We start from the raw sequence: 13,191 nt of genomic DNA, 5'->3' as shown, positions 1-13,191 counted from the left end.
TAGCCGATGTAAGTAAGACCTTTAAACAGGTTAACATTCACAAGGCCGCGGGGCCAGGTGGATTAAATGGACGCGTACTCAGAGCATGCGCTGATCAGCTGGTAAGTGTCTTCACTGACATTTTCAACCTCTCCCTGACCATGTCTATGTTTCAAGCAGACCACCATAGTCCCTGTGCCCAAGAACGCCAAGTTAACCTGATGAACGTACTTTGGTGCGAAAAGTGCAAATCAATCCCAGAACAACAGCAAACGACCTTGTAAAGATGCTGGAGAAAACAGGTACAATAGTATCTATATCCACAGTAAAATGATTCCTATATCGACATAACCTAAAAGGCTACCCAGCAAGGAAGAAGCCACTGCTCCAAAACCACCATAAAAAGCCAGGCTACGGTTTGCAACTGCACATGGGGACAAAGATCATACTTTTTGAAGAAATGTCCTCTGGTCTGATGAAACAAAAATAGAACGGTTTGGCCATAATGACCATCGTTATGTTTGGAGGAAAAATGGGGAGGCTTGCAAGCCGAAGAACACCATCCCAACTGTGAAGAACGGGGGTGGCAGCATCAGGTTGTGGGGGTGCTTTGCTGCAGGAGGGACTGATGCACTTCACAAAATAGATGGCATCATGAGGGAGGAAAACTATGTGGATATATTGAAGCATCATCTCAAGACATCAGTCAGGAAGTTGAAGCTTGGTCGCAAATGGGTTTTCTAAATGGCACAGCCAGAAGAGGACTGGCCACCCCTCATAGCCTGGTTCCTCTCTAGGTTTCAGCTTTTCTAGGGAGTCTTTCCTAGCCACCGTGCTTTTGTAACAGTATAGCTTCCGTCCCTCTCCTCACCCCGAACCAGGGACCCTCTGCACCCAGGCAGCAGTCACGATCGAAGCGTCGTTACCAATCACTCCACAAAAGCTGCGGCTTTTGCAAGGAGAGGGAAGGAAGCTAAACTGTTACATTGATGCTGTTGACCCGGATCACTGGTTGCTACGGTACTGGAGGTGGTCATAAGGGGGGTGAGTGTAACCAATGTGAAATGGCTAGCTAGTTAGCGGTGGTGCGCACTAATGGCGTTTCAATCGGTGAAGTCACTCACTCTGAGACCTTGAAGTAGTTGTTCCCCTTGCTCTGCAAGGGCCGTGGCTTTTGTGGCGAGATGGATAACGATGCTTCGAGGGTGTCAGTTGTTGATGTGCGCGGAGGGTCCCTGGTACGGGGCGAGGAGAGGAGAGGAGAGGGGGGGGAAGCTATACTGTTACACTTCTACACCTGCATTGCTTGCTGTTTGGGGTTTTAGGCTAGGTTTCTGTACAGCACTTTGATATATCAATTGATGTAAGAAGGGCTATATAAATTGATTTGATTTGACAATGACCCCAAGCATACTTCCAAAGTTGTGGCAAAATGGCTTAAGGACAACAAAGTCAAGGTATTGGAGTGGCCATCACAAAGCCCTGACCTCAATCCTATAGAAAACGTGTGTGCAGAACTGAAAAAGTGTGTGTGAGCAAGGGGGCAAAATGACTCGGTTACACCAGCTCTGTCAGGAGGAATGGGCCAAAATTCACCCAACTTACTTTATAAACAGTTTAAAGGCAATGCTACTAAATACTAATTGAGTGTATGTAAACTTCTGACCCACTGGGAATGTGATGAAAGAAATCAAATCTGAAATAAATCATTCTCTCTACTAATATTCTGACATTTCACATTCTTAAAATAAAGTGGTGATCCTAACTCACCTAAGACAGGGAATTTTTACGGGGATTAACTGTCAGGAATTGTGAAAAACTGAATTTAAATGTATTTGGCTAAGGTGTATGTAAACTTCTGACTTCAACTGTATATAGACAAGTTATCATCATTGTGTATTTATTATTCTATTATTTTTTGTCTATATTTCTATTTTCTCTGTGCCCATTGTTGAAAATCATTAGCCTGTTTTGCCCCATTTACATCTTGACGTGTTTCATTACACCGTACGTCATCTTCACGGAGTCTTGCCCCGCTACTGAATGGAAAAGTGTAGTGTTTGTAAGGAGAGCCTGTCTCTTGTCAGAGATCACATTTATTTTGTGAGATTGCAAAATATTACCTTTTTTATTCAAGACAGGATAAATATATTGTTTCAGGTGATAATAAAACGTGTTTTGTTTAGTTACTTTTTCCTCAACTTGTTTGTCTATCTTTAAAGCAAGTCAAGCTAGCTAGCACTGCGGAGCAGTTAGCTAGCTAGCTAAAGGCTAGGCTAGGTTGGAGATGCATTGTAGCTAGCGACCTTCACCTAATAATTATCATCAAAAACAAACATCATTGACATCACAATAAACTTAAACGGGAGGCAACAGTCATATAATATAATTGGCTTAACAGAGAATGCAAATTATTTAACATCACTATTAAAATAGTACTCACTTATAGGAATGGGTAATTGTTTACAAGTTGCTAGCTATCCCATAAAGCAATCACCAAAAACCACATATTTTCATGTTCTTCTGTGGTTTGGTAACCTTCTGTTCTTTGACGGACTCTGGCTGGACTGGAGATAACGCAAAGCTTGAAAAATGTCTAATTATGCCGCGTCCGTCTTCGCAACAGAGCCTTCAACCGCAAGGTGGCGTTGCGTTTCCACTCCATTATGGACGTCCCCATTGAAATGCAAGACATTCGGTGCAACTTAACGGAGTGCTTATGGATATTGTGAACGAGGCTTTCGTCTACTCCTGTTGTTTACGGAGCATGTGACAAATACAATTTTATTTTATTTGACCTTGGTCATTTATCGGTGTCATTATGTTGTTTTCCTTGGAACAGACTGGATGGAACAATGTGTCTGGGTAGAATTCCTTGCCTATTATTGTCAGAAGTGAGTTCTCTGTTCAACATCATTTTTTATTTGTAGTTACGAAACAAAATAGTATTTTGGTTCCACCAGAATTTCAGAGAAAATAATGAATCTCTTCTTATCAACCTCCCACCCCTTGTTATGAACCACCACAATGCTATTTTCATGTCTGGATGATGGCAAAACACAACATGTAGTAAATACCAACATCCACACCGGGTCTAGGTACATTTTGTAGGTGTGATCCATTGTAAACCACTTAAGTTTTGGTGCTGTTTATGAACTGCATATTAACTATATGTTTATATTATATCTGCAATTGAATGGTGGCTGGGTTCATGTGCCTTGTGAGATTATCATTAGCTAACCTGTACCATAGATAACACTGAGTAGAGCACGCAAAGCCTCCTTGGGTCACAGTATGATGAAACAAATTATGTCCAACTGATTAGCTGGAACAGTTCAAAATTACAATTTACAAGTCAAATTAGATGCATAAAATTGAGCCTTGAGGACTCCTTATGAAAACTGTTTTTATCAATAAAACTACTGTCGAAAACTACTGGACAAAAAAACCTTCACCAGGTGAAAATGTAGGTTATATTTGTATTGGTTGTGGACCTCTGTTCAAAACACACAACTATTTTTTTTGTGTTCATGCACCTAGTCCCATGAAAAGTTTACCTTAAAAGGGCCTGTTTGTTTTTAGCATATTATACTACAGATGTAGGATCGTTATTTGAGCAAGTTTGCTAAAGCAGGAAAATAATTTCGGCAACAACAGGAAATGTGAATTATTATGTTGGTTCAAGTCTGAAATTTAAAAGTAGAAATTACAGACTTCAGAAGCCTTTTTAAACCTCAAATACACCACAAGTTTCAAATGCCCTGCATTGCATGAAAGTTCTACTGGAACAGGGTGATCAAATTAAGATCCAACATCTGTAAATGGGAGGGGTCCATTGCTTTTACGTTCTTATTGCATGATTGCTATCAGGTTAACCTCAAGTAGTCATCAGTGCTCCGTTAATATTTCACTTACAGTATATTTGACCGACTGACGTGCGTTTTACTGGATGTTTCAAGGCGAGTCTGATATAATATACAGTAGTGAATGCTTCTCGTGTTTTTTTACAGTAATGCCTCTTGCAGGAAGATATGTTATTGTGTCATCATCCATAATGTAATGTTTATCAGGAGGTTTCAGGATATTGGTATCATTCAGGGGCTGGTGAGCAGTCTTATCCTGGGGGCTCTTCCTGTTGAGGCAGAGGAGTTATTATGTGTCCTGCTGGGTATAATTCTGCACAGGAAACTGACTGGAGTCAGACAACCCTTTAATTTACATTCCACTGACAAAATAATGCATGGGCATATCACTACCTCTGAAAGAAGAGAAGGATGAGAATATAACTTGGTTCACCTTCTCCCCTGTAAATGTATGAAATTATTTATGTAATAACCAATGACACACTGAAACTTGAAGGCTCCCCTATTGTATGAACTAGCTATGTAATATCCAGCTGTGTGTTTCTACACTGCTCTAACACCAAGGTGTCGCGAGACTGGAGTTTCCTTTCAGCACTCCTCTGGCATGAGTGGTCAACAGACAACTATTTGTCATGCTGCTGACCAAGGTGTAAAATGGAGTCTGTAGTAGGGGTATGACTTCAACCCTCTCCGATGCCTCACAGTCAAAGCCAGTTGTTTAAAACGTGTCAGTGACACGAAGAGAGCTTTGCCATTATTAGGCCCTGCATTGTGGCATACCCCTGAAGAGGTGATGAAAAAGTGACTAGGGATCATGAATGTTTTGTACGATATAACATTTTATTTCTAAAAGGATCACATACACTTTAAGCACACATTCAAGAGCACAAAAACCAACCTTTTTTCACAGTAATAATATAAAATAGTGTACATACATACTTCAGCCACACCACTGCTCAACACTCACACCAGAATTACACGTATAGAAATAAGAACAATCACCATTCATAGAGCCCAGTTAAACATAGAATAGGTCCACCACAAGGCATAGTTCTGTAATACTGACTTAACATTATCAGGGCACTTATTGGGAAAGAAAAACATACCAGCATTAACTCCTGTATGAGACAACAGACCGTGATAATTACATTTCCTGATTGTATCTTATCAATACAACTTCACATTGCATCAAATACAATAATAAGCATTTGAAAAGAGATACATGAGACAGCAATGTTGAGAAATCAAATGACATGAGTCTTCATTAAAAACATATATTTTGAAGGTACAAAGGATGTTGGAGGTACATTTTATAATTTGCCTTATTTACTGAGAAATTCATATACATTTGTATGTTATTTTTTCACAGATGGATGATACCACTCTTACCCTTCAATATGAAGGACATCCCATTGGTCCGATCCCACCACATACTGTATGTATGGAAATCAGGAAGTTCATCTCAATCAGTGCATTTGCTTACGATAAATTCCAACCCTGAAAATGGGCTAATACCAGGTTACAGATTGTCAAACTTAAATTTCAATGGGTATTTGTTTTATAACAGGAAGGATATTGAGAAGGCACTAACTTACTTTACACAAGAATCACATGTAAAATTAAAATTAAATCAATTGCCTCCATCTCTCTGATCATATTAAGAAAGTATCTCTATGGTAACCAAATAGCAGTAGAAACTAGCCATGGTCCATATTTCCATACACTTTTTATTTCTTGATGTGCTTCATTGCATTCAAAGCAGCTTTTGACATTTTAAGATAAGTTATGTCACCAGTACTGCTATCCCTCAGCTCCAAGTGTATCCCTGTTATAACTCTTCACTGTAGCTGAAAGTCTTCCCTAATTTCACCAGTAGTTGGCACCATTCTCAATTCGGCCCCAGCTTTGCAACCCAGGAAAGAGTCCACTTGATGAGTGGGGACTTGCAAACTGGTCAAACCCCATCTCCAGTAGTTTACTGGAGTTCTTGTGCTCTTCTGGTTTCTTACGCTCAACAGGGGTTTTGGGCATTGTTTTCACATCATCTCCATTCCACCCAATTGGTTTGAGAATGTAGTTTTTACCGTCATTATTGTCCCAGAAAACATGGTCTTTGCTTCTGAAGCATATGCAGAATTCGACTCTGTTATAAGGAGGTACGTAACGGGGCAGTTTGAAGACAAAGGCGAATGTGTCTGTGTCCTGGCAACTGTAGACGTTGTTCATAAAGGTGCAGTCAATGTCTGTGTAGGTTTTCCATGAGTCAACAGTTACCCGGACATGGACAGATTTCTCAAAGCCAAGGTTTCGGACTTTCACGGTGCCCGTGAGTGACTTATCCTGCAGTGTACAGTTTTCCAGGCACACAGAATTCTTCAACAGTCGGTTCCGGAAGGTCAGATAGTCTGCAGCGGGTTGGGGGAAGTCCAGCGCCAGGCTTCGCTTGGTGCTGATCTTCAGCTCCATGGTGGCATTCTCCAGGTCTATGAGGTCAAATTGAAAGTTGGACAGCGCAGGCTCCTCATCAAACTTTGAAAAGACGTGGATGGCTGTGAGGGACATGCCTTTGGAGTCGGCGAAGACCACTCTCTTCTTGCCCTTTGAGGTCTTCATGGTTGTCTTGGGGCTCTTCCAGACCAGACTGGGGCCCTCCAGGGGCCTCTGGGAGCTGATGCAGGGCTGTAGGGGCTTGTAGTGGTTTGCCCGGTTCCTGGCCCTCAAGTCCTCATGGGAACTGAGGAAGCTACGGAGAGGTGGCGAGTGTGTGATGTACATGCGCATAGCGATGTCTACAGGCATAACAGGAACCGGCATTGCTGATGAATTTAATACGTGGAGGTACCTGAGGAAGGGGGAACAAACAGAATGTATTTTAATAAAGTCCTTCAATATTTTTTCTTCAGGTCTTTTGAGGTCCCAAAATGTCTTCATCTAAATGTGTTCATTATACACTTCACTATATTATACAGGTCAACGTAACGGGGCTCCGTTAAGTACCTACTAAATGTATGTTTTTTTAGTCTCATGATATTACATGGCAGTCAACATTTTTGGAAGAACATCTACTTCACCAGAAAAGTTGTTGCCAAACATAGATTTTTGTTCAGCTCACATGATCGTGCTATTCCTAAAATCTAAATGAAAACCAAAAACGTTTTAAAATGATCAATACAATATTTTATTCTGCTTACAAATTGAGAACCCATCCAAATGAGTTATTGCCTTGAACTGCAAACATCTACTTTAAGGCTACATTAAAAAACAAAACAATGATCCTTACCTCGTGGCACTCATTTGAAAAATGAAGAGAGAGGTTCCAAGACAAAGATGATTGAACAAGATATACTTTAAAATGTACTGTAATAACTAGTTTTGTTCAAGTATATTGTCATGAATTCATAACTTGCAGTCAGTAGTGTTGAGCAGGCATGCCCCTCTTGCTCTCTCTGAAGTTCAGTCTCCCAATGCATGAGAGCCAGTGATTTCAACTGCAATTTCGAGCCAATTTGCATATTTTGCTCGCATAGTTTCTCACACAACCAATCAGAGAAACTATGCATTGGACTCTAGCCAACCCACATGGAGTTTTTCATTTGAGGGGGGCCAGTTTGGATTACTCATACTGACACTTTCTATTTTAGAATCATTGTAGACCTCTGCTGGTATTGATCATGTGCTGCAGACAATTCACTATTTCTGGTTCATGTGTTTAACAGGGGATATCTAGTCAGTTGTACAACTGAACGCATTCAACTGAAATGTGTGTCCCTCATTAACCCAACCCTTCTGAATCAGGGAGTTTAAAATTGAAAAAAATATGAATGGAGACAGAAGTTAGGCATGTCTTTTAAATGGAAAAAAAATATGATTTTAGCAAATCTCAGTTTAGTGATTTTATCTCCCCCTAGAGATAAAATCAAGTGCATTTTGAGAAGTCATTTGGGGATTTTCTTTTGATCAATTGTTTGCAAGAGTGCTATTTAAAGTGTATTTACTGGCTTAATCGGTTTTGGTGCCATAGACATAAGTTAACTATTATACATCCTCTAAGACCAAATCAATCGATTTGAATCTCTTTGATATAAGATCTAAAGCCACTTTCTAACAATAAACAGATAATAATATAGTCACGCTGGTCGCCAAACCTATCTTAAATTCTAGATTAAATCGAGGCTACAGTGTCCATAAAGCTGGGTTGCCATGTACGCAGTGTTCCTGCGAATTTTGCTACTTTGAAAAGGATGTGATGTGAAAATGTATTGGTCACGGGTGTCGGGTTTTGGGGCTACTTTTACGTCGCACCGCGGCACCTATGGTATTTCTCTATGGAAAAAAAAGATTTCACTGTGACCCGCTGCTGCTGACTATCAGGCAGTGAGGCAGACTGTTGCTGAGTGAGTGAGCTAGTGAGTGGTGGGGAGGGCCTAAAGGGGTGGGTGGGTGTGTGTGTATGTTGAGAAAGCACTGCAGCAGGCAGCTCAGTCCAATATTGGCTGAGTCAGGTGAGTGAGAGGAGCCAGAGCAGTACTCTGTAAGTCCAGTGTAGGTAGGCTATTTAGATCGTCTTTATGGAAACACTTATTTTTCCATAAAACATATTCACACGCTAGAACTGCTCCGCATCAAGAAATAATGGCAGCAAAGCACTTGAAAAAGACATTGGGAGCATTCGATAAATTCACTTGGACGTGGTTTAAACTCCATTCCAATGTCTACTTTGCTTATGGAAAACGGTATCAAAAAAAGTGTTTTAAGCATGCTCAGTTTTTGGGTCTCGGGGCTGCTCAAGATGAAATTGGAAATGGAAGTTATGGAACTCCCTGGCGTGCTTCTGTTATGAAACTGACATTAAATATGGATAATGATACATTTGCATCTGTTAGTAGTAATCTGCATAGTAATTTATACTGTATGCCATTGTAGGCCACTGTAGGCTACCATTTCATACAAAAAATATGTTTAAATTATGATATCACTGGAATCATTGCAAATCCATTTGTGCCACTTGTGTAACCTACCTGGAGCGGTCAAATGTATTGAATAAAAATCATGTAACTTCAGTTTGTTGTTGTAGCCTTTTGGGAGTGGGACAGCCCCAGTAGCAATTATTAATGGCCATGTTTAGTTAATTGAATTTTAAGTTATCAAAGCTCTATCGCAATTGCCAATCAATAGTCCGTCAGATTAGGCTACATGTGATTGAAATTATGACTCCATCCTCAGTAGCCTATTCTAGCAGGCTATTGGGAACAGAAGCTCTTCTTACCTCGAAGTCACCTCGCTATTCATGTTGAATAAATTAGTCTTGACAATTTGAACTAAGCAAAGTTCAGTCTACATCTACATCTACGTACATTTTGCAGACTATCTGAAACGGGATGTAGGTCTATCAGGGGCTATAGACTCCCTGCATCTAGCTAAGCAAACCATGGCACATAATAACGGCTCAATTGACAGAAAATTGTCTAACATTAGTCTTTTAAAGTTTGTTGAAGTGTTTCTAGCTCAGAGAACCTATCTGGCCGACCGACTGGTCCTATATATTATTTTAATTGCGGGACACTGTAAAGTCCATTATTCACCTGAAGAGTATGAATTAGGCTGTTTAAAAAGGTTTGACTCCTAAGTAACTTTGGTAGTAAACCAACATAGCTACTGTAGTAGGTCAACGGATGTGTGCTGGAAAACCTTGGTAGAGCATGGGTGGAAAACCTTGGTAGAGCATGGGTGGAAAACCTTGGTAGAGCATGGGTGGAAAACCTTGGTAGAGCATGGCTGGAAAACCTTGGTAGAGCATGGGTGGAAAACCTTGGTAGAGCATGGGTGGAAACCTTGGTAGAGCATGGGTGGAAAACCTTGGTAGAGCATGGGTGGAAAACCATGGTAGAGCATGGGTGGAAAACCTAGAGCATGGGTGGAAAAGAGAATGGGTGGAAAACCTTGGTAGAGCATGGGTGGAAAACCTTGGTAGAGCATGGGTGGAAAACCTTGGTAGAGCATGGGTGGAAAACCTTGGTAGAGCATGGGTGGAAAACCTTGGTAGAGCATGGCTGGAAAACCTTGGTAGAGCATGGGTGGAAAACCTTGGTAGAGCATGGGTGGAAAACCTTGGTAGAGCATGGGTGGAAAACCTTGGTAGAGCATGGGTGGAAAACCTTGGTAGAGCATGAGTTTGTGCTCATGTGAATTTCCGTTCTTTTTCGGCTTCAGACCAATGCCTACTTCTCACTTTAAACATATTTTGGGGGTTTTAAATTAGTATATAGAAATCAGTCATCAAATCATTGTGTGTGTTTTCCTATTCTTTAAATTGAGTGAATATATTTGATGTTAAAAGATTGTTCAGGATGGCAACTTAATTCCCTTCAATATTTGGGCTGTAGCAAGCTCCTTCATCAAAGCACTATTGCAAAACATTTGTCATAATGTTACAAATGAACATCTATAATTCAAGGATACCTGTGGGCATGTATAGTGAATGCATTATGTGTTGTAGTTGCCAGTTATTATGCTCATGGTCATGGTAGTTAGTTATCTGTACTCATAGATTACATTCATGGTTTAATAAATATACACTTGTTCAGATATGGCTAAATAAATCTAACACTTGAGAGCAAAGTCAAATTAAAAAGATCTAGAAATACCAGTATGTCATGAATAGTCCAAATGTTTCTGTATTAATTTTGCCATACTAATAGCTGAGGTAATTATGTTCATTAAATGCTTTATAATCATTAATTTAATACGAAAGGACGCAACCATTTTGGAGGACCTGGCTGAAGATCCATAGTATAACAGCCATTTGGGAGTTGGTGGTGTTGAGTACTGGCCCTGAGCATTCAGAGATGTGTATCCCAACCAGAGATGAATATGAGATTTTTGTAATACTGCATGCTCCTGTGTTGGATAGTATAAATATTGCAATGTCCTTATCCCTGACCATTACAGATGATCAATGGGAGTGGGACAGCCCCAGTTGCATCTTTCTCCACAGTGGCTGCACTCACATTAGATAGACACTCACATGGGTCAACACCACTATCAGTCTTCCACTGTGTGTTTAACTTGACCTCCAGCCACATAGTTATTTTAAACAGGTGTGGAATCCGCTAATTCATCCATATCAGCAATTGCCGATCAAAACTAGCCTATTTGTTTATGGTCAGGGATACTGGATTGAGCAACGTTGCAACACAAACCTGGCAGAAAGTGGAGAAGTTCTGACACCCTGAAAGTCCAGTCAATGACTTATGGATTTTCCGACAGGTCAGTTGGCATGGTTAGGTTACTGCCTGCCCACCCACTGACCTTGCAGTGCGTCGTGGCCTGGTGGTCAGGAGAGGATCGCTCTTGCTGATTGGCTGAAATCTGTGATATGCTTGGCTGATGAAACATCTCTTTCTTTGCCCTGACACCAGTGGTAATACATGTCAATCATGTTGTAGGCAGTAGCAAGTTGTAGGCAGTAGCACATTGAGGAGAGACTTTAACTTCAACCAAAGGTGTCACACTCCTTACAGAGTATAACAGAAAATAACAGAATACCAAGCCCTCCACAATGTTTTCATGGGTAGAGAGGGACAATAGACTGGAGAAGCACAGCGTACAGTAAGGGGAAGGTTGCACCATTGGATGTAATGTGTTGTGACATACTTCAACATTCAATTCGGCAGTCAGTCAGCCTGTGTCTGTTTGAGTATAAAGTGCAGGAGCAGAAGCCAAGAAATGAATTCCAATTTGTGAACATTTTGAGGAGGTCTTACCTGCTTGACTTTTTCCACATTTTTTTATGTTAAAGCCTTATTGTAAAATTGATTAAATGTAATTTAATTCCTCATTAATCAACACACAAAACCCCATTTTGACAAAGCAAAAACAGTTTTTAATGTATTTTTTGCAATTATATTACAAATAAAAACTAAAATATCACATTTACATAAGTATTCAGACCCTTTACTCAGTACTTTGTTGAGGCGCCTTTGGCAACAATTACAGCCTTGAGTCATCTTAGGTATGATGCTACAAGCTTGGCACAGCTGTATTTGGGGAGTCTCTCCCATTCTTCTCTGCAGATCCTCTCAAGCTCCCTCAGGTTGGATGGGGAGTGTCGATGCACAGCTATTTTCGGGCTCTGGCTGGGCCACACAAGGACATTCAGAGACTTGTCCCGAAGCCACTCCTGTATTGTCTTGGCTGTGTGCTTAGGGTCATTGTCCTGTTGGAAGGTGAACCTTTGCCCCATTCTGAGGTCCTGTGTGCTCTGGAGTGGGTTTTCTTCAAGGATCACCCTGTACTTTGCTCCGTTTCCCTCGATCCCGACTAGTCTCCCAGTCCCTGTCTCTGAAATACATCCCCACAGCATGATGCTGCCACCACAATGGTTCACAGTTGGGATGGTGCCAACTTTCCTTCAGAATTGACGCTTGACTTTCAGACCAACTTAAATCTTGATTTTATCAGACCAGAGAATCTTGTTTCTCATGATCTGAGAGTCTTTAGGTGAATTTTGGCAAACTCCAAGCAGGCTGTCATGTGTTACTTTTTGTGTTACTTTTTATTATTACTTTTTATTTTAGCCTACATGGTAATTATTTTCTTCTTGAACTGCACTGTTGTTTAAGGGCTTGTAATTAAGCATTTCACGGTGAAGTCTTCACTTGTTGTATTCGGTGCATGTGGCAAATAAAGTTTGATTTGTTTTGATGTGCCTTTTACTGAGGAGTGGCTTCCGTCTGGCAACTCTACCATAAAGGCCTGATTGGTGGAGTGCGGCAGAAACGGTTGTCCTTCTGGAAGGTTCTCCCAGAGGAACTCTGGAGCTCTATCAGAGTGACCATCTAGTTCTTGGTCATCTCCCTGAATAAGGCTCTTCTCTCCCTATTGCTCAGTTTGGCCGGGAGGCCAGCTCTAGGAAGAGTCTTGGTGGTTCCTAGGGTTTATTTTTGTTGGATAAAGGGAAGCTGAGTAGAGCTAAGCACAGGCAAAATCCAAGTGGAAAACCTGGTTCAGTCTGCTTTCCAATAGACACTGGGAGACATTCACCTTTCAGCAGAACATTAACCTAGAACACAAGGCCAAATATACACTGGAGTTGTTTACCAAGATGACATTGAATGTTCCTGAATGGCCTAGTTACAGTTTTGATCAGCTTGGCAAAATGGCAATACTTGAAAATGGCTGTCTAGCAATGATCAACTTACTTATTGTCCATTAAACTAAAAAAAGACACTAGATAGTATTTTGTGTAGATCGTTGACAACGATTGACAATTCAATCCATTTGAATCCCACTTTGTAACACATGAAAATGTGGAAAAGGTAAAGGGTTGTGAATACTTTCGGAAAGGCAC

General features: G+C 40.8%; 1 protein-coding gene across 1 annotated transcript; it reads right to left on the bottom strand.

Annotated features, from left to right (window-relative positions):
- Positions 1-4,661: 4,661 nt before the first annotated feature.
- On the bottom strand, positions 4,662-7,297 carry LOC112253115 (protein phosphatase 1 regulatory subunit 3C-B). Its single transcript, XM_024425048.1, has 2 exons — positions 7,123-7,297; positions 4,662-6,684 (listed from the first exon to the last, which is right to left on the bottom strand). The coding sequence occupies exons 1-2, from the start codon at positions 7,134-7,136 to the stop codon at positions 5,709-5,711; spliced, it is 990 nt and encodes a 329-aa protein (XP_024280816.1). The 5' UTR covers positions 7,137-7,297; the 3' UTR covers positions 4,662-5,708.
- Positions 7,298-13,191: the final 5,894 nt, after the last annotated feature.

The sequence above is a fragment of the Oncorhynchus tshawytscha genome, linkage group LG06, assembly GCF_018296145.1.
Source record: "Oncorhynchus tshawytscha isolate Ot180627B linkage group LG06, Otsh_v2.0, whole genome shotgun sequence".
Taxonomy (NCBI): Eukaryota; Metazoa; Chordata; class Actinopteri; order Salmoniformes; family Salmonidae; genus Oncorhynchus; species Oncorhynchus tshawytscha.
Note: the sequence above shows the minus strand (reverse complement) of the source record. Positions and strands in the feature narration are given on the sequence as shown.